The sequence below is a fragment of the Pantherophis guttatus genome, chromosome 1 (assembly GCF_059756535.1).
Source record: "Pantherophis guttatus breed Tessera chromosome 1, ASM5975653v1, whole genome shotgun sequence".
Lineage (NCBI taxonomy): Eukaryota > Metazoa > Chordata > Lepidosauria > Squamata > Colubridae > Pantherophis > Pantherophis guttatus.
In genome coordinates this window covers 101688104-101709462 of record NC_142063.1, presented here as the reverse complement: position 1 = coordinate 101709462, position 21359 = coordinate 101688104, and the positions used below count along the sequence as shown (strand labels likewise).

Below are 21359 nucleotides of genomic sequence, written 5' to 3'. Positions count from 1 at the left end.
GGGAAATGTTTAAAAAGAAGAGGTGCGTCTTTGGCTTTGGCACAGCAAAAGAAGAAAAGGTAGGCACTAGTCAAACTTTCCTTAAAGATTGTATAACCGGATCATTGCAGCTGCAATATCTCATGACAGATGTAAACTTTATTTCCAATGACAGTCGTAATGCACATGTAGAGTGTTTTCTGACAGCCTGGTTTCAAAGCATGTAGCACTTTTAAAGATAAATACTGGCAGTTCAGCTCAATCTTGGAAATGGATGATAAGCCACAAAGTTATGTAAGAACGTGAAAATTATGCACTAGGAACTTTTTAAAAAGCTCTTTGAAGGCAGGCAAATCAAGAGGTGGCCAGAGCATAGTATCTTTGGTTATGTTCTCTATAAACAAGAATGGGCTTGATTGGACACATCAGACTAAGCTGAGTTACTAACCATGCTGATAAGACTTGTTCAAGAAACATTTCTTGAACGGCACACTTTATCTTTTAGGGGGACAGAAAGAATCCCCAAAGAGAACAATTTAAAATGTACTATGCATTAACCAACTCTTATCATTTAAACTCGATTTCAAACTATTGTTCTTTATCCTCTTGTTACTTCTTTCATGCAGAGGCTCAACTCATCTTTATTTTAACACGTGGCACACTGAAACATCTGCAGAATATGTGCCAGAGAAATCTATCACCATCTTCTAAAGCCCACCTGCCAAATACGAATAGCATCACTGAAGCCCATTCCTTCCAATTCTCATCCCAGGAAAGATATCCAGAAAGGCATCACATGAAATGGTGTTCAAGATTAAAACAGGCAAAGAAAAGTAAGCCAGAAGCATAGTTTCTAGCTGTATTTTGATATAAGGCTATGTCATTGGTGGGACAGGACAAATTATTAAAATCCATAGCTTGCTTATTCAATCTTCTGGGCCAGGGGTGGGCAAATGTGGCTCTTTTACAACCTGTGGACTTCAACTCCCAGAATTCCTGAGACAGCTTGGCTGTCTCAGGAATTCTGGGAGTTGAAGTCCACAAGTTGTAAAAGAGCCACATTTGCCCATCCCTGTTCTGGGCACACATACAATACAGACTTTCTCTGTTCTGAAGGAAGCAGAACACAAAACTATGGTTAACTGTTTATAAAGAGTTTGTTATCTCACTTCTTGTGGGCAGTAAAAGCCAGAGCCCCAGTATACATATTTGGCTGTTTGCCTAACTACAGCAGTCTCATCTAATTGAGGACTAAGTGAAGAGATGCACAATCCCAACTACTAAGCCATGCTGGTGCAGTGGTTAGAGTGCAGTACTGCAGGCTACTTCTGCTGACTGCCGACTGACTGCAATTTGGCAGTTCAAATCTCACCAGACTCAAGTTTAACCCTAACCCTTCCATCCTTCTGAGGTGCATAAAATGAGAAGGTAATATTGGGGGTAATATGCTGACTCTGTAAACCGCTTAGAGAGGGCTGTAAAGCACTGTGAAGCAGTATATAAGTCTAAATGCTATTGCTATAAGCTGTCCTTGATTAATGACCACTCATTCAGCAACCAGTGCTGAACCTATATATATATATAGTCTCCCATAAGTCTCAGAACAAACAACACAAAATGTCTGACAAGCCTGAAAGTGGTGATTTGAGATATTACCCCATTATGGCCATTTAACAACTTGATCTACATAAGAAAAAAACCCTGACTACAAAAGTATTATACATTTGAACCTATGAATTAAAAGAATAAATATTTGACCTTTACAGGGAGGAGTCATAAAATATGGGTGTGGCTGGCCGATGAAGTCCAAAAAGACAGAAATAGTGCTATCCCAGTCTCCCATAAGTCTCAGAACAAACAACACAAAATGTCTGACAAGCCTGAAAGTGGTGATTTGAGATATCACCCCATTATGGCCATTTAACAACTTGATCTACATAGGAAAAAAAACCTGACTACAAAAGTATTAACCTATGAATTAAAAGAATATATATATATATATATATATATATATATATGGCAACGTTTCGACGAAGTCTCATTCATCATCTTCAGGCTGGTGTTTTCGGCTTCGTGCTGATTGCTCCTAGAAGCACGAAGCCGAAAACACCAGCCTGAAGACGAATGAGACTTCATCGAAACATTGCCAAGACACCTCCAATTTTACGCAGGAGAAAACCCGAATAACCAAAGACCTACATATATATATGTAACTTATATTTTGCTGATATATATATAATCAGTCCTCAAAGTTCCAGTCCTTCTAGCACCCTCGAGGTTACGTGATTACAATCTGGGCACTTGGCACCCGGATCGCAATTATGATGGTTGCAGTAGTTACATTTATCACATTTACCTGATTGCATTTGCGACCTTCCCTGTTGGCTTCCCTCAAGCAAAGTCCATAGGAAAGGTGACAGAAAGGGTTACAACATGCTTCACAGTAAGTCACACACACTCCAGCACCTTTTTCCCTCAAGAAGCCTGGCTAAGGCACCATGGCATGCTCTCCCATGCATCGTGGTGCACTTTTGTACACCAAGCAGCAGTCACCCTTGGCTTCACCACATTGTGCCACGTCTCAGTGGCCACGAGTATACTTTCATGCACTTGATAGAAGTTATTCCCAGCCCAGCTGTACTTACATGCACTACAATCACCGCTCTCACACTCTTGCACATCTGGCAGCAGACATCCCCTGGCCCCACCATGCTGTGCCCCACTGGCCAGTCATGCACATTCCCCTACTCATCAGCAGCCACCCCCAACTCTGCTGTACTCACGCCATGCCAGCCATGCCATGCACCCTCTCACCCTGGCAGCAACCACTCATCTACCCACCAGCCTGCTTGTGAGCCACCTAGGAATTGACTGTCGGCTTCCTCACAGACTTTGTTGAAAACCGGCAGGAACTTTGAGGATGTCTTAGCTGAACCACAGAAATGGGGATTGCCGGGATTGTTCATGTCTAAGCAATGCTGTCATGTGACATCACGCTTTACAATCACATTGCTTAGCAATGGAAATCCCAATCCCAATTTGCCATCATAACCTAAGGACTTCCTGTACATGCTAGCAGCTAACTTATCATGATCCGCAGAGTACTCCCACATTTCTCTCAGACATCAAAAGTCATTTATACAAGGGATCGTTCTCTGGAATCTTTCTGGCTCCAAACCAGCCTAAAATAAATCAAGGTCATTTTAAAAGAATCAAAAAGCCTTTTATTTAGCAATGACATACTGTATATTCATTGATCTACACAAAAAACTGTGAAATGGGATAATTGAGAATACAATCAATTCAATGAAGAGTAATACATTCTCTTTTTAAGAAAATTCTGCCAATTATATTGGGGCCAACTAAGACATTGATATTTGCAACCACGGAATGATCAGACATACTGTTCTGGCACACAGTGGAAATCTTAAGCATGATCTCTCCCAAATTAAGCCCTGCAGAATGCAATGGAGCAGACTATCTGAAAAAGTGCTTAGGGCTGTAGTCTCAGACCTAAAACAAAAACTGGATGAAGCAGACAGACCTAATATACATTGAACAGTATTCATTTCCTTATTGGAGAATGAATTACATGTACCTAACACAATTTCTTCTGCCATAGTCAATGACATTTAATCAATGCATTCCTTTTTTTTTAAGTGAAATGACTGATCTATATTTCTTCTTGGCAAAATGAACAGAATTACTGGCTTCCAGGGAAGGACAAAGTGGCTACATTTTTGGCAATTGTGATGAAGATGGAATTTTTGTTTAATACAGTTTGGCAGCCAAGGTTGAGAAAAAGTACACCTGAAAACTTAAAGGTACAAAGGTTTGCAGATGCAGCTTTTCTCAGCCATAGTTATGCAATTATTAGAGGTACAGAACATATATCACCATAATCACTTGCTGAAACACAGCCAGTTTATATCTTAGTATTGACCAAAATAACTGAAATGCAAGTTTTAAGTGTGTTTTAAGTGAAAAAAAATAAACATTATTAAAAAGTAATTGCTGAGAAAGACTACTACATCAAGTTATGCAGTTAAAAGGGGAACATTTATACATTTATTTGATTAGATCTTTGGTCAGCTCAAGGCAAAATACATATCTAATGCCCCTGCCTCCTATTTTTCCCCCAACAACCCTGTGAGGTGGGCTGGGCTGAGAGTAAGTGACTGGTCAGAATCACCCAGCCAGCTCACATAGTCTAGTCCAGCACCTTAACCACTACTACATCAAAGAGACTTTCTGTTTGGCAAATCACTGAAGGACTGGATCTGTTTCTAGACTGAGAAGCCCATTGAAAGGCAAAGTAATATACAAAATTATCAAGGAAACTTTGATTACTAAAAATCTATAATTCATCATTTAAACTAAAAGCATGAATTTGGCTCCATCCTCATCTCTCCCACAATGTTGCTTATTTTGTTTGGTCCCTTTTTTTCCTCTTGCCAACCCATTAAGTTTGACTCTCAACAAGGTAATGGAGGACCATTTAAGATCCACTAAACCTGAGAAGGTGAAACTGAAATACTTTGGTCACTTAATGAGAAGGAAAGACTCACTAGAGAAGAGCCTAATGCTGGGAATGATTGAGGGCAGAAGAAGAAGGGGACGACAGAGAATGAGGTGGCTGGATGGAGTCACTGAAGCAGTTGGCGTGAGCTTAAATGGACTACAGAGGATGGTAGAGGACAGGGAGGCCTGGAGGAACATTGTCCATGGGGTCACGATGGGTCGTACACAACTTTGCAACTAACAGCAACAAAATCTGGGAAGCCCACACAATTGGCAGCAAATACATATCTTGTATGATTTATTTTTTTTAAAAAAAAATCTAACCAAGGTGGTCTATATAGTATTTGGAAGGTTCCTGTAAACATGGGGTAGACTAAGAAGTTGAAAAAAATCCTGGAATAAAATAAAATAGTTAGCTTTTGAATTTAGAAAAGTTTTATATTATCCTATCCACAACTTGGACAGTTGCTACAGAACAAGCCACTATTATAATGTCCTCATCCAAAATGTATTGATAACCACTTTAAAAAAGGAACGTATTAACTGAAAACAGATTTATAAATAATAATTGATCAATATCCTTTTTTATGTTCAGTGGCAATAGTTCACACACACGAGACAATATGGTCAGGTATGATCACAACTGAGCCTAAAATTTCTTTGCTAAGAAAGTTGTTAAGTGAGTTTTTGCTCCATTTTACAACCTTTCTTGCCACAGTTGTTAAGTGAATCGCTGCAGCTGTTAGGTTAGTAACACAGTTGTTAAGTGAATCTGGCTTCCCTACTGACTTTGCTTGTCAGAAGGTTGTGACCCCATGTGACCATGGGTATGTTACAATGGTTGCAAATATGAAAAATGGCCATAAGTCACTTTTTCAGTGTCATTGTAACTTTGAATGGTCACTAAATGAATGGTTGTATATCGAGGACCACCTGTATTCCACTTAAGACTGAAGGAATACTTTCACCACAATAGGAATGAACCAATTCTAGTTTCCTAGTGCATCTCAACACATTGACATACACAACCATTGTTTCAACTCTGTGTATAGAATCTTTCAGATGGTTAAAACATTAGGTCAGAAACAACAGCCATAATTGAAGAAGCTGAGATCTCATGATCTTGAACAGGTTCAACCAGCTATCATTGTATCATATCCAATTAAAGAATTTCAAAACATGAAAGCTGATGAAAAAGCTTGACGTTTATGATCAGATCTGCATAATAAACCTCAGAAATTTAACTTATTTACCACCCAGTACATTCAGGCAACTCTGGATACCCCAGTGTTTTTAAATCTGATATTATTGGCACAGGGTTATATGGTTTTATGAATCCCATCTCAAAATTCCAGGTTACCAGATTTTGTGGGGGAAAAATACTTTCCATTCATTATCTCTATAAAAAATAATTCTAATTATCACAGATGTTAACTCATTTTATGCTAAGTTGTCCAATAAAGTTGAATTGAAATCTTTAAAAGTAGCATCTTTGCTGGCGTTAGAACATTTCTGATCATCGTGTTTGTATGCATTAACAATTACTTCTCTTTATCTGATTTGATTCTAGGACTGCCCAAATGCCATGTGACTCACACAGTTGGCACTACGGTCACTCCCATAGCTGCACAATACAACGTGTCAATGTCTTTTAGCTAACTCAACTCTTGCTTATCTCTTATCCTTAAAAGCGGCTTCTTGGGGATATATTAGCGGCATTTTTCATTAATATTCTCCATATGCCTTGGCAATGTTCTATCAGGACTTCGCTAACTTTCATGTACCTTATCCAATACTAGGAAAATACATAATGGGCATCATCAAATATAGCATCTATAGCCAATCACAATACCAATGATATCTGTTCAGACTCAACAGAAAAAAACACAAAGTGATGTAAATCAAAAATTCTTAAAATAAAACTCTCACAAAACAAAATGAAAATAAAAGAATAAAAACATCACCAAATAGCACTAGGAATATTTTTTCTAAATAATCCCAGAAGAGAGAACAATGTAACACTGCTTTTCACCTTCAGTTCCAATTAAGACCAGTTAAAAGAGGTAAAAAAAATTTTTTGCAGCCCTTTAAAGTAAGCCTATACTTGCTAAAAGAGACATTGATAACAGACCCAGAAAACAAACCCCACAAGAGACACAGTCTCTAGAGCAGTTCAAAGGATTTGAAAAGAATTATTTTGGCAAGAAACAGCCGCTTTTGAAGTTCTTCAGAGGTTCAGCACCATTTCCCCTTAACAAGACCAAACGTTCTTACCACACCAAATGTGTTAACCAGCTGACAAATGCAAATGCTACATCCAACAACTGGTTATTGCTCACTACAGTGTTAGATTGCATCAACGTAAGTGTAGATTCCAAATTACAGAATATGACAGTTTCAATTTAGTTTGCATGATCAATCCCCATTTCAAGCATTATAACAAAACTGGAACAGCAATAATCAGAACTATGATAATCAGGTTTCAACCCTATGAAAATGCACTGAAGGAACTAGGAATGTTTAACTTTCTGAAGAGAAAACTGAAGGAGAATAGGAGATCATTCTATTGTAGAGTGCAAGGCACAGAATAATTATTCTGATAGAAAAACAGATTCCAATTGAATATTAGAAAAACTTTCTACACAGGAGTTCAATGATTAAATCAATTACAAGTACGCAAATCAATTACGCTGCTCCCCTTGGTTGGATAGTTCAAGCAGACGGCAACAACTATCTGTGGGGGATATTTAATTTGGATTCCTTGACTAAGCAGGGGATTGGCTTCGATTGTCTAAATGGACCCATTCCAACTCTGTTCTTTTAATCCGATTTATCAAGAAGGAATTGTTTAGATGGCATCTAATGTCCAGCAGTCTTCTTTTTTGGAGTTTATAGCTGTTCTCCAAATTGCTTTATCCTATCTGAAGTGGAATAGTTGGAGGCTATACCATTTTTCTGAAATTTTTCTTGCTAAAGATTTTTTCCCCCCAATTCTAAACTCAAGTCATTAAATCTATGCCACTTTTATATCTCAAATTAGCAATCTCAAATTAGAGTCTATATTGCTGGCTCATGATAAGACAAATACCAATTTTCAATATTAAAATGTAGGAATAGCAGATGTTTGAAAATTGATTGATATACGCTATAAATCACATGCACTCATTTTTTCCTACTTCATGGAAGAAATTATGGATATTTTAGTACATGTGATACAGTAGCTACAGTAAAGCTGTGCAGCACTTTGGATATAAAGAGTAAAGGGGACTCCAGACCTTTCTGAGTGCTTATGTATCTCCTCTCAATATGCAGCATACAGCTGCCTTCCAAAGCTTCACTGAAATCCTTTGAAAACATATATTTGATTGAAGGAGCTGCTGATGTATCCTACCTGTGTGCCTAGAACTTCCCAGCCAGAAGTTCTCACATCTTGAAAGTTGCTGAGGTTGAGAAATACTGGTCTAAAGCATCTTTACCCGTTTTAGTTCAAAGCACTAACAGGTTCTGCTAATTTGCTTGCAAAACAGAGATGTTCCTAAAAAATAAAAGAATGGAGAGGAATCCAAGGGATCCTCTGTCCCAGCATTAGAAAACATGTCACCCTCCAGATGTTATTGAACTACAACTCATCCCTCAACCATATTCACTAAGTGAGATGGGCCTTTTGGAAGACCTGAAAGATAAAGAACTGGATAGCTTCTGCCACGTGGATTAACAGATGCCTAAAAAAAGAGACAGTTAACAATCCTTCCTTATTCCCATTGTGTTTAGCCTCAACAGTAAACTGAAAACATTGCTACTTGTTCAGCCACAACAGAATCATCATATTTAGTTTTATAATTAGTCTTTCCACTAAAATGCCAGAATGGCTTATAATAATAAAAATACAGAAAAAGTAAATCTACTATTAAATATAACAATTATAAAGACAAAAGGGAAATAATAATTAGTGGTGAAGAATTACTGATATTTTTGGTAATGCAATGTATTTCACCTAATGCTTCTTCCTTCTGCTTTAAAAACACCCACCTAAGAAAATGTTGCAACTCTCATAGTATACAAAACCTTGGTAAAACCGTTAGTTTCAACACTAAACAGACAAAGTGTGGTCTGTGGTTATATGTATTACCTCAAGCTTAACAGTCATTTGACATTATTTTGAATATTAATAATATAAAAACCATACATATATAAATGGCCCTTTCTTCAAGCAGTTTAAGTATTATTCTTAAACTAACTTATCTTAAAAACAGTTCTCAACTTACTTCTAAATTATTGAAATGAAATGGTGCAGTTATATTTTCAAGAAATACTTTAAAAGAGCAATTGGTCCTAAATTAGCCAGTGAGCTTGTTGAGGGCTGATTTCAGATCTATCTTGCATTATATTTAAGGAGCGTGCATAAGCGCACCAGCGTGCCTACCGTCCCTGTCCTAATGTTTTCTTTTATTCGTATCCTTTTCATGTATTTATAATTATGTTTACACTTGTATGTTATAAAATACATGCTTGATGAAATAAAATAAATGAAATAAAAAATAAATAAAATTATATGGTTTATTTATATAGCACCCGCAATTGTATACCATTATAACAGAACTCCACAGATAATTTGTAAAAGGTACGCAAGGAGGCTGCAATCTAAAAAAATTGAGAAAGATAGAGATAGAATGCAAATGAAGTTACAAAGATTTAACTCTGTTAATTACCTCATGCCAATACTCCTACATGGCAGGGCACATAATAATGTTCTTAAATTGCAGGTAGATAGTTCCCAGTTTAACTTCTTAATAATAGCATTTTAATGGCTTGTCACATCATCAAGAAAAGAATGTTCAGATTCCTGCAGCAGATGTTTTGAATGCTTCCAATAACATATGTTAAGATTTTTTAATATCTTTTTTTTTTATATCTTATTTTAAATAAGCCCAATATGCTGGGGGAAAGGCTAGCATGAAAGCATGAATCATCATGAATCAGAGCCTTGGTAGTACAGTGGTCTAAGGCACCCTGTTATTAAGCTGGTTATTAAAACCAGCTGCCTGCAATTACTGCAGGTTCGAATCTCGCCAAGGCTCAAGGTTGACTCAGCCGTCCATCCTTTCTAAGGTAGGTAAATTGAGGACCCAGTTGCGGGGGCAATAAGCTGACTTTGTATAAATATACAAAAAGGATGAAGGCTATTGCTGAGCACATTGTAAGCCGCCCTGAGTCTCCGGAGAAGGGTGGCATATAAATCAAATTTAAAAAAATAAATCATCAAACAAAGGAGGATGAAAAATTCCATGCACACAAGGGAAAAAAATAAATTCCTTCTCAGGTGTACTTTCAATAATAATTTTCAACTTTCTATTAAAATATTGCTAAACTATCAAATGTGGACTTTATTTCAATTGGGCATCATTACTATTATGAACCAACCTATAGAAGTTAATTTGCTTCTAACCAATATATTTCAAATGCAAATAGATCTAATAACCTGCTTAATACAAATCACTATACTTTATCCTAAACTGTTCTGCATTTCATATACATCTTAATAACCAAACAAAGCCGATAAATCATTTGCTAGTTTACTACAAAAAAGCTATTCTTGGCTCCTTCTCAATCTTCATAGGGGCAGCACTTACAAAATGTTAAGTAAGTAACATTTTTAATTACATGCATTTTAAAACATGCATCTTAACATATAACAACAGTTAACTCAGTGTATATAAATTACTGCATTTTTATATATTGTTACACATTACAGGACCATAATTAGAGAAATGTCAGTTTAGTAGTAATGGTTCATTTTCTTCGAATATCATAGGAGTTTTCTGAATATAAATGACCATGCCTAAAATAATGATAAATGATATAAACATATCATTTGTATGGGATCATACTACAAGCTGATATGACAAACATTTCATCATCCAATAATGATACAGTACTGTAATGCTAGCAGCTTACATTATTACTCATCAGACTGTGCTTAAATGCCATTTCCCACAACCCCATTAATTCCAGTTTAAAACTGTCTTTTAACAACAGCTTTCCTAAACTTTGGAAAACTAGAGTCTGAAATACGGGATGGTGAAGCGTAACCACGACAAGGTAACTTCCACATTTTAGCTCCCCTACGTCTACTTTAGTGAGTGATCCCACATTGTGCTTTTAAGTGCTTTTGCCCCCACTCAAGGCAGCATTATGCAAACCTTTGCCATTTCAGTTTGGACCTTTGGCTGACTTTAAATCATTACCCACTCTTTGTAAAGCCGGAATGCTTTCATCCCAAAGGAACGGAGGGCATTCAAGAAACTTTACTTCCTGCCATTCCTGCTGTCATCCAATGGGGAACCCTGAATCCATATGCTAAAGGCAGAAATCCGAGATGCTAACCCTTTGGACCGGTTCTGCTTCACCCACACTGCAACCTTCTTCTCTTGCGTTGCGGTGCTTGTCAAGTTTTCCAACTTCCCGCGGAGAAATGCACACACTCCAGGGAGAGCCAGCCTGGCCACCTTTCTATAACCCCCTTTGACAATGCATGCAATTGTGAAACAAAACCCTGAGCACTGTTGGGTAAGGAAGAAACTTGGGGTAACCCAAGCTGATCACCCATTGCTCAGCTCCGGCTGCCCTCGCTGCTCCGGCATTAAGAGAAAAACCTTACCTGCTTCCTCCGCTCCATAGCTCTAGAGGTGGAGACCAGGTGATCCTGAGCAGGTTGCTTTCTCTCGACGGGAACCCTCGAGCCGGAACAGCAAGATATCCCGGCGTTGGGGTTTGCTTCGTGCACTCCCCTCTTCCTTTCTCCCTCCTTCCCTTCCTTCCCCTCCCTCCTTCTCTTTGCCGATACACCCCCACCCCCGAAGCTGCTCTCTAGACAAACCTAGTCCCCGTTCCCATGGTGACAGGTACCGCCTCTTGACGCGCACGGATTGGCGGAGGCGCTCCCCTTTCTGGGACTCGCGTAGGGCTACGATTGGGCTACCTCGAGACAACCAGTTTCGGTTGCGCGACCAGAAATTAAGCGACGAAGGTGCGTTGCACCGAGGGAAAGTACGTGGCGCTAATAAGAGCGGGCGGCGCTTTTTTTTTTTTTTTCAAAACCTGATTGACGCGCCGCTTTGAGAACGGGAGCCGGAGGAGGAGCTACGGAATGCAAAGGAGCCAATGGGAGAAGCCTAACAGGGAAACCCACCGAGGGTCCTTTTCCTTTGATAATCTGTCGATGAATTTCCCTTCGCTTGTTTTATTTGAGGGGAGGGATTGGTGGGAGGATGGGGCAGCCTGCTGTCGAATGCAGTAACCAGCATCTGGAATACACCATAGAAACAACATCATTAACGGTCCAATCTATAGCCCTGGAACGAAGATATCAGGGCTAATCATTGTCTGGACTGCAGAAATCCGGTTGATCGCTGAACGGAAGAGGGAAACGTGATGTAGAAATCTGGGATTTTTGCACCTCAGATATGCTAATCCTGCAGCAAATCAGCTTCATGGGATTCCGCAGAATCTTTTTATACTTACTGTGCAGCAGCGAAACGACGGTAGTAGCCAACACATTGATTATACGTCGTGCTGAAAATCCGCTTTCCTAGTTGGCTTGTAAATTGTGGGATTTCAATTCCCAGTAAAGTTGCTGGGGAGCTGGAAGCACCAAGTGGACCGAAGCAAATGTGCATGGATCCAAGTACATTATATTTGATAAAGTTGTGACAAGGGTCTGTTGTTTTTGCTACAAATACCATCAAACAACTTGTTGACTATTTTAGGTTCTTGGTAACGACTTGTTAGGTGGACAAAGGTGCCAAATCCAGTGTGAACATCTGGCTGACTGTAACCAACTATAATAAAAACTTACGCATTTAGTCTTATTTTATAAGGGTTGGATGTTGAGGATGGCCTAGCCAATTAACCTTTGTTTTGTGGTATCTAGAGAGAGTGTGGAGAGGTTTATTTTTTTTCTGTTGAGCCTTCAGGAGGAATTTAGTTCTAAATTGCTCTGCAGATATTGAAGTCCTGCAGAGGGTTGGAGGGTTCATTGTCAATCAGATTCTTAGCCCCACCCATCCCACACAATTGCCACCCTTTTGAGCTCTTGTCTCTTATCTCGGAGGGAGATACTGAAATTCCTATAGACAGAATTATACACTAAGCATAATTTACAATAATAAAAATAACATGTAACATTTGTGTAACTGGAAAAAAAAATAAAATTATAAATTGTCAACTTCCTGGCTCTTCATAGACAACTGAAGAAGTAACATTAATATAACTATTTCCTTCTACACAATATCTTTCATAAATGTATTTGAGTGTTGGGTTGATTCTAATGTAGATAAAAGAAATAATGTGAATAAAAGAAAGGAATCATACAGTCAGATATATGGGCTCTGCAGGACCCTCTCTATTCACATTATTATAAGGGGAAGACGTGCTTAGATACATGAACTCTGAGAGAACCCCTCTATTCACTTTATTATAAGAGAGGAAAGTGCTTGTTGGAAATTATATTAACAAACAGTTAAACCCCATTAAGTGGTAATATATCTTCTGAGACCTACATGTCACGAAAGGACCGCCATATGGAAAACATCTGAGTGACCTCACTGTGAATGACACAAAAGACCTATATGTTACAAAAAGTTACTTAATCCAATAAATTTGCCCAAGGACAGTAGTAACTCTCCCATTAGCAACTCCGAGCACTTAAGAAAAGTTGTGTGGCTAAGATAATTTTATAAACTAAGATTAATGGTTTAAGTAATTAGATGAACACATTATCCAATGTATGTAACCATATAGGGAAAATCGGATATATGATCTCATGTTAACCATATATGGAAAATGTATGATCTCACTGAATCCTTTGTCTTAGAAATGTATAAAACCAGTTGTATCAGGGTTCTTCCCTTGTTCAAAGCTTCATGTACAAAAATGGCTCTGAACCTTGCGCAATAAAATTGTCTCTGGCTGACCCAGGAATGTTGCTTGGTCCTCATCATTCCACAACAATTCTGAATAATTTGAAATAATAATTTCAATAATGAAATTATTGGAAAAAATACTATGTTGCCGGGAAAACATTCTTTTTCATGGCTACTACTTAGTCATTTTAGCCTGTACTTTAGTCACTGTAAAAAAAGGAACTACTTTGCCTTTTGAGAGAAAGTTATGCAAGAACCTTATAAAGATACGTTTGGATTCTCCTTTGCAAAGGTTCCATATAAGGAATTAATCCAGTTTGAGATTTATATAATATACTGAATGATTACTTAAGCATACAGGTTAGATTTACACAAAATGTGATTGGCTTGTTTGATTTTAAGTTGTATGTGAAAACATTTACTATATGATTTATTCATTAAATGGTAATACTATTAATTATATCTGGGTGGAATCAAGAATTTCCTGCCTGAACTCTTTTTCTCGTACAACAGCATGGTTGAAGGAATTATAAATTGTGAGGTCAGAGGAAAACGAAATGCATGGTTATAAGCTAGTGTCAACAATTTCTTACCACTCTGGGCTACCACATCTTTGAAGAAACAATATACATATATTAAGATCCTTAATATTATTCTGCAATAAATATTATCCCATATTATATGTGACCTTTGTGGGAAGTCCCCCACAAAGAATGAAATATTTTGGGAAATATTAAAAAAGACAGAATATTATATTTCCCTAAAGGAAAAATGGAGAAACATTTTTTTAGAGGCAGAAAGCAGAACTCAGTCTTTCTTAATAGCCGACAGCAGATGCCAGCATTTAAGGAGATAAAGAGCTTATTGAAAGAGGAAGCCAACTATCTAGATGGCTCCATTCATAAGCAAAGCAAATATTGCCAACAAGCCCATTCAAGACAGGATATTTCAAAACTCCTTGCAGCAACGTTTGACAGCTAACAAAAGCAGAATGATAGGATTAGTACAGCAGCCCTTCACCCAAGATCCAGCACAGGACAAAAGCCATTAGCCACAATAGGAATTGCCCAACACCCTTTCAGAACATAAGCCCCTTCATTGCACAACTCCCCCCCTCCCCAGCAGCATTTCAGGACCTGTATAAAAATCCTGGCCCTCATCTAGCTAATTGTTCAGCTGATTCAGAACTGCATGCTGTCTTTGTGTGTGGTTCTGTTCATCAATAAACTTTCTTTCCAATCAACCTCCATGTTGTTTCCAGCGTCTTTTTCCCAGCTTGGAACTGAACCAGATGGATTTTCCTTCCAACACCTTAATACTAATTTCTCCCGGTATTATTATTACAAGGAATGGAAAAACCTATTGTCAATAATCTTTGTAAAATAGTCTTTCCAGTTGTTTTGTAGCCAGTTACAGGAAATCATGATTGATTTTCCAATGAGAGTAAAGAATTCGGAACCTATGCCAGGTATTTTCCCTTTCTCAAAGAAGGAAATCAAATTTGGCAAAACTACTACATATCTGTTGCTAAGAAATCTGCTGTTTGTTCCTGAAAATTAGGCTTATTTTAGAAAGTGTTCAGACACCGTATTTCCTTAATAATCATAGGAAAAATATCAGTGGTAACGTTTCTGTCATTGGTTTACTTTTAAAAAGTAACTGAAGCAAGGAAAAGGGGCAGACAAAGGTCTGGTGACCCCCAGAGTTCCCAAAATAGTAAGTCTGAGACCTTCACCTTTCACCCTGTCAGCTCAGCCAGGTTGCTAGAGATGGAATTTTCGGAAAACAAAATCTGTGCATTGTTATAGAATTTTCTAATTATAGAAAAAGGCTCAATTTAGACAAAGGTTTTCTGGAAGAAATACATGTAAGAGGACTTCATCTCAGAGCAACTTCCTATAGCTCTCAAATGTGACAATAAACTTTAGAACACAAAATATTTTATAGCAATGATAAATGTCAAAGAAAGAAAGGTGGCTTCAATTCCATGGATTCTTGCGTCATTTCTACAGGAATCAATGAGTATGAAAATATTTTCATAGGGAAAATAAATATTTAAATATTGAATACATATACATCCCAAAATAGGAACAGTTATACATGTCCTAATCAGGAGTGGGTTCTACTTACCTTTACTACCAGTTTGTCACAGGGCTGTGCGCGCATGCGCTCTTCTGCGCATGCGCAGAAGCGTTCTGATGACATCGGGGTCGGCGGGCGGAGCGTCCCATCGGTTTTACTACCGGTTCTATAAAACCGGTGCGAACCGGGGGCAACCCACCACTGGTCCTAATGACATATCTTAACTAGTTAGAAAATTATACACTGATTACCAATTCATTTCCCAATACATTTAGGAGTTATTTGAAAATAGCTACATGTGGTATCTGTAATGATTAGCATGCTTAAGAATTGGCAGATAAATATTGCTCAAATATCTAATGTGATAGTAAAAAATGTATATTAGTTTCATGTAATTTATTCTATAAATTGTTTACTGAAATTTTCAATATAACAACCAGTGATACTTCCTATTCGATCTACAGTACTGATTGCATGCCCTCCCCACCATAAATATAAAATGTATTTACAGTACAATGTATAGCCTTATGCATAAACTTATTTATTTCTTAGAAATCCCAGATAGAAAGATCTGATTATTTTAAGGGATATGTATATTTTACATTCGTGTCATTTTTACATTGGCTAAAGGACTAGGAATAGTGTTTAGCCCAATAATGCCAAATAAATAATACACAATTCCCAGCAGTTCTGGATAATAATGCATACGGTGTGAATTGCCCAAATTCTGACTGAATGTACATTATACAAATATGCAATTCTCTAAAAATAAAAAAAATAGGTAAATATGTTCCAGAGCTCTCTGTCTTTCAATATACAGTACATATAGTTTATTTAATGCACACATATAATTCAGTTAACAAATACACAGTAGTTTATAATCTTGTGTCTATGGAAATTCTCAAACATCCAGGTCATGGTTGTCCCAAAGGTGCTTTTTGTCAACTAGACTTTCTTGGGTTTTTTCTTTGAAAATGTTTTAGCTTCTCATCCTAAACTGAAGTAGCTTCTTGGATAAGAAGCAAAACGTTTTTTTAAAAAACAACAACAAGAAAGTCCAGTTGCCTTTTGGAAAAAGCACTTTGGGGATTTATTCTTATTCATGAAGAATGATATACAGAGACAAACTTATGCTCTCTATTTCTGTATTTTTTACTTTCACATACAGCACACCATCTTATCTCACCAAATATTGATGGGAGCCACAACAAAAATAACAATAAAGTTGTGAGACTGGCACAAAACAAACAGCCAAGGTCATGAATTACAGAGCAAAACTATCTAGTATCAATGGAATATTTTTTAAAAAATTGTGCCAATATTGCTGTACAAGTCTGCTCAAATGTATAGCTTCAGATCCTTATGGGACTTTGCCCATTTTAATTTATATTTGGATGTTTATGCTTTTGGTCGTCTCTCTTATTGCAGAGAATAGTGTATACAAATATTTTTATGAATAGGGTTTGTCCTCTTGATCTGACATTGGCCGCCTTCAAATCCATGCTGTTTTTTAATAAATGCTGCTCTGTCAACCCCACCCATTTTAATCCTCAGAATATCCACTGGGAATCTAATCTCAAGAAACAGGAATCCTAAATGGAAAGAGCCATTTCCAAAATCTCAGCCAGCCAGGGAAGGTGAGCCAGTCGGCTCCCATTCTAAAAGAACCACAGAATACCACCATTTTTTGTGAAATAAATGCTTTAAGAAAACCTCCACTAAATTAGACTTTGTTTAAAACCAGTACAGTAATGTATCAATATTGTCAAGGATCAAAATGATCTCACTAACAAAACATGAACCAGCACAGAGAATAAATTCTTCAAGGTTTAAATAACTGAATGCACAATTGCCCTGAGGTTGGGAAAACCTTTTTAAAATGAGAACACACAGTACTAATACAATATTAATAACCGACTTCAGAGATTAGATGGGTGTTTAAAATTGTTGTTGGAGAAAGAACTTCAGATTCTTAGCTGACCTCTTCATTTTCTAAAAATTATGAATGTAAAAATATATTTATAAAAAAAAATTAAAGATAGAATAAAAAATAAATAAGATAAGGTCTGCAGATTCAAACCGTATAGATCAGTATTCTTTATTACACACAATGGACAAACTCCAATGGGCTAGAAGTGGTAGCTATCACAGCAATCAATATTTCAGGTAGTAAATTTATACTGATAGCATGATCCTTCGTGAGCTCCCCTTTGAAAATAATCCAAACTGGCTGCTGTTTTAGAACTGTTGGCAGAAAATCCCAGTTTATGTGCTATGTAACAAAGCTGCTTCTTCAGTTTGGTCTAAATCTCCTTCTACTTAGTTTCAATTGATGACCTTCTAACATTGTGAGAGGAGAAAAAATCCTTTCTCTTCCTGATATCTGTATCACATATGTGTTGATAATACCTCTACTATATTTCACATATCCTAATTTAAAATTTAAAAAAGGCCCAGCTATTGTAGAAGAGTGGCACCACCCTCTAATAATTCAACACTTATTAGACTTTTTCTAGATCTGTACTGATATCCTTCTTACAGTACTTTGACCAGAACTTTAAACCCCAGTTTACACGTAACCTTCCCATGGCTTGATATGCCTTTATTATAATGGTAATTTTATTTTATTTTCTTCATAATGCTAAAAGTGGAAGTTACCTTTTTTTTATAGCAACTGCAACCATAGGTGATACTGTCAACAAGCTGTCCACATCTCTTTTCTGATCAATCACCGCCAGTTCAGAGCCTATTAATAGTAAAGTTTGGATTTGTTATATCAGTGTGCGTTACTTTGCATTTATAAAGCAATGAGAGATGGATATTAAGTACTGTAGATCAAATTTTGTTTATAATATGCAGGAAACATTTTTAAAAATAGTTCAAAAACATGTTGTTAGATGATTCACTATCCAATATCCATCTCTCTCTTACACTCTCTTTATCTGTCTATCCAATATACACAGTCTTTGGATCCTGGGCATTATACTGTATTTTATGCCCTTAATTAGGTGTTCAATATATTCCACCTTTCCTCCAGAAGCTTAAGATAACATGCACAGAACTCCCTCCTCAAATATTATCTTGTGAAGTAGATTGGTCTGAGAGAGAATTGCAGCGTCATCAGTGAATTTCTGTGCCTGGAGATTTATTTGAACCTACCTAGATCTTCCAGTTCTAGTTTGACTCTTTTATTTTCAGAGCAGGTCCTCTTTTAATATTGATTCTAAAATCTTTAAAAATCTGAAACATTATGAAGGTTGAGATGCTCTACTTACCTTAAAGATTCAAAAGAGAAACAATTCTAGAAACATATTATCCAGTAAGAAGAGTCACTATATGAGATAGCTATATAAATTTGAGATATAAATAAATAAATTTCAAATTGACAATCTTTTTTTTTTCTTCCCAAGTTTGGATATCCCCTCATGGTTCTTTCATCCCACCCTTTCTCATTTTTAATTGACTCAGTTAGAATTCTTTAAACTTGAAGATAAACTATAATTTAAAAGGACATTACAGATCTAAAGAAACTAAGAGGAAACTCAGTTTCTTTGGGCTATTTGAATAAATCAGAAGGTATGGATATTCTTTTCAGCATTTCATCATATCTTAGTCTTATTAAAAGGGTTAAAAATCTAGAAAGGAGTTATGCAAAGAAGAGAATTGTTCCTTTATTCTAGAGAAACAGAATAAGTGCATCCATTTACCTTTTCCAGTTTAAAAGCATAGCTATGCTCTAACCTTGTGTATGCTGTTCTGTGGTGAATGCACTGTAATATCAGCACTGGGATTGAGACAAAATCTACCTATCATATCTGTCATTGGGTAACAAGCACCACCAACTTGTATATGCAATATTTATTTGCTTCGTACACACTTTGTATACAGACTTTGGTATTTTTCCCATCCTTGCTTTCTCTACCAGGATTGGCCTTCTACTGTATTCAAAACCTGTATGTTACATGTTGCCACTATATAGCAGATTAAGCAATGGAAAGGAATAGATCTGCTTCTCTGCTCTAGGAGAATGAAGGCAGAGTGGATAATCAGAAAGAGTGAGGAAGATATAAGAAGACATGAGGAATGATAGTCTTTTTCTCATTGGCTAGAAAGGGAGAAAGACAAACCCAAATAACTGGCAGATGGATTAAAAGAGAAAACAGAGGAGTGTATGGGAAAAAAAGATAGCAAAAAAAGGAATAGACTTACCTTATTTTATATCTGACCTGCCACTTCTACCTTTAACACTGCTCACTACCAATATGGTCACCACCTATAAAAAATGTCATCCCCAGTGGAAAAGAGGCTCCCCATTCATGTTGTAAAATGATAACGCTTTTCCTTGCTTTATTTAAAGTTTTATAAAAACAAGTTGTTTTCAGTGCTTGCTAATATACATGAGCAAAAACATGCATCAAACATTTCTTTACTCGTGCACCTGTCTGATCTGCTCAAACGAAAATATTTTTGTAATACAATCATATCGAAGATATAGTTTGATGTCTTGATAAAGCTATGTTCCTTCTCAGAGGGGATTTAAAATTATAATGAAGTGATATAAAATACAACAGCTCTTTGTCATGCCAGTTATTTTTGTTGCAGTGCACTTTTCTTTTTTTCTTCTTTTTTCTTTTTATTTATTTTTATATGCCGCCCTTCTCCAGAGACTCAGGGCGGCTTACAATGCGTTAAGCAATAGCCTTCATACTTTTGTATATTTTATACAAAGTCAGCTTATTGCGCCCACAAACCGGGTCCTCATTTTACCCACCTTAGAAAGGATGGAAGGCTGAGTCGACCTTGAGCCTGGTGAGAATTGAACTCTCAGTAATTGCAGGCAGCTGGATGTTAAATGCTGCCTTAGTAGGAGGCATTAGCCTCCTACGTCACTCAGGCTCCTTTTGGGGTTGTACATTATTTTCTGTAATGAAATCAGCTATTTAATTAGCACTTACTGTTTAAAAATGTAGTTTAAATGTTCTAATATTCAATCAATATACTATTTACTTTAGACACCATTTTTGACAGAAGGCAGTCCAGTCTCTTCTTGAAAACTTCCAGTGATGAAGTTTTCCCACAACATCTATAGGGAAGCTGTTCCATTGGTTGATTACGCTCACTGTCAGAAAATTTATTCTTATTTCCAGATTGAATCTCTCCTTGTTCAGTTTCCATCCAATATTCCTCTTTTGGCCTTCAGGTGCTTTGGAAAATAGCTTGACCTCTTCCTCTCTGTGCCACCCACTTACTATACAGCAAATTAAAACAACCATTTTTATTTCACAATATAGTCCTTGACCTACAACCACAATTGATTCCAAAATTTATGTTGCAAAGTGAGACAGTAATTAAGTGAATTTTGTCTCATTTTACCTTTCTTGCCACAGTTAAGTGAATCACTGCAGTTAAGTTAGTAATATAGTTGTTAAATGAATAGGGCTTCAATGTTGTCAACTGTCATAAATATACAGGTAGTCCTCAACTTACAACAGGTCATATAGTGACCATTCAAACATCACTGAAAAAAGTGACTTATGACTATTTTTCACACTTATGACTGATTACAGCATCACCATGGTCATGTGATTTACATTCGGATGCTTGACAACTGGTTCATATTTACGACGGTTGCAGTGTCCCGGGGTCACATTATCCCCTTTTGTGATTTTTTGACAAGCAAAGTCAATGGGGAAGGCAGATTAATTTAACAATCATGTTACTACCGGTAATTTAACAACTACAGTGATTCACTTAACAAATGTGGCAAGAAAAGTTGTAAAAAGGGGCAAAACTCACTTAACGAGTTTTTCACTTAGCAACATAGATTCTGGGCTCAATTGCGGTTGTAAATTTAGG

General features: G+C 37.0%; 1 protein-coding gene and 1 long non-coding RNA gene across 2 annotated transcripts in view; both read right to left on the bottom strand.

Moving 5' to 3' along the window:
• The window catches only part of NUCB2 (nucleobindin 2), a 43749-nt gene extending 32200 nt beyond the window's left edge, over positions 1-11549 (bottom strand). The window contains exon 1 of the mRNA XM_034416964.3: positions 11159-11549. Coding sequence (XP_034272855.2) covers positions 11159-11176 — 18 coding nt within the window. The 5' untranslated portion in view covers positions 11177-11549. The remainder of the gene's footprint in view (positions 1-11158) is intronic.
• A 4757-nt stretch (positions 11550-16306) lies between these two features.
• LOC148116500 (uncharacterized) lies at positions 16307-19777 on the bottom strand. Its single transcript, XR_015730120.1, has 3 exons — positions 19713-19777; positions 18162-18249; positions 16307-17495 (listed from the first exon to the last, which is right to left on the bottom strand). It is a non-coding gene; the product is annotated as an uncharacterized LOC148116500 (long non-coding RNA).
• Positions 19778-21359: the final 1582 nt, after the last annotated feature.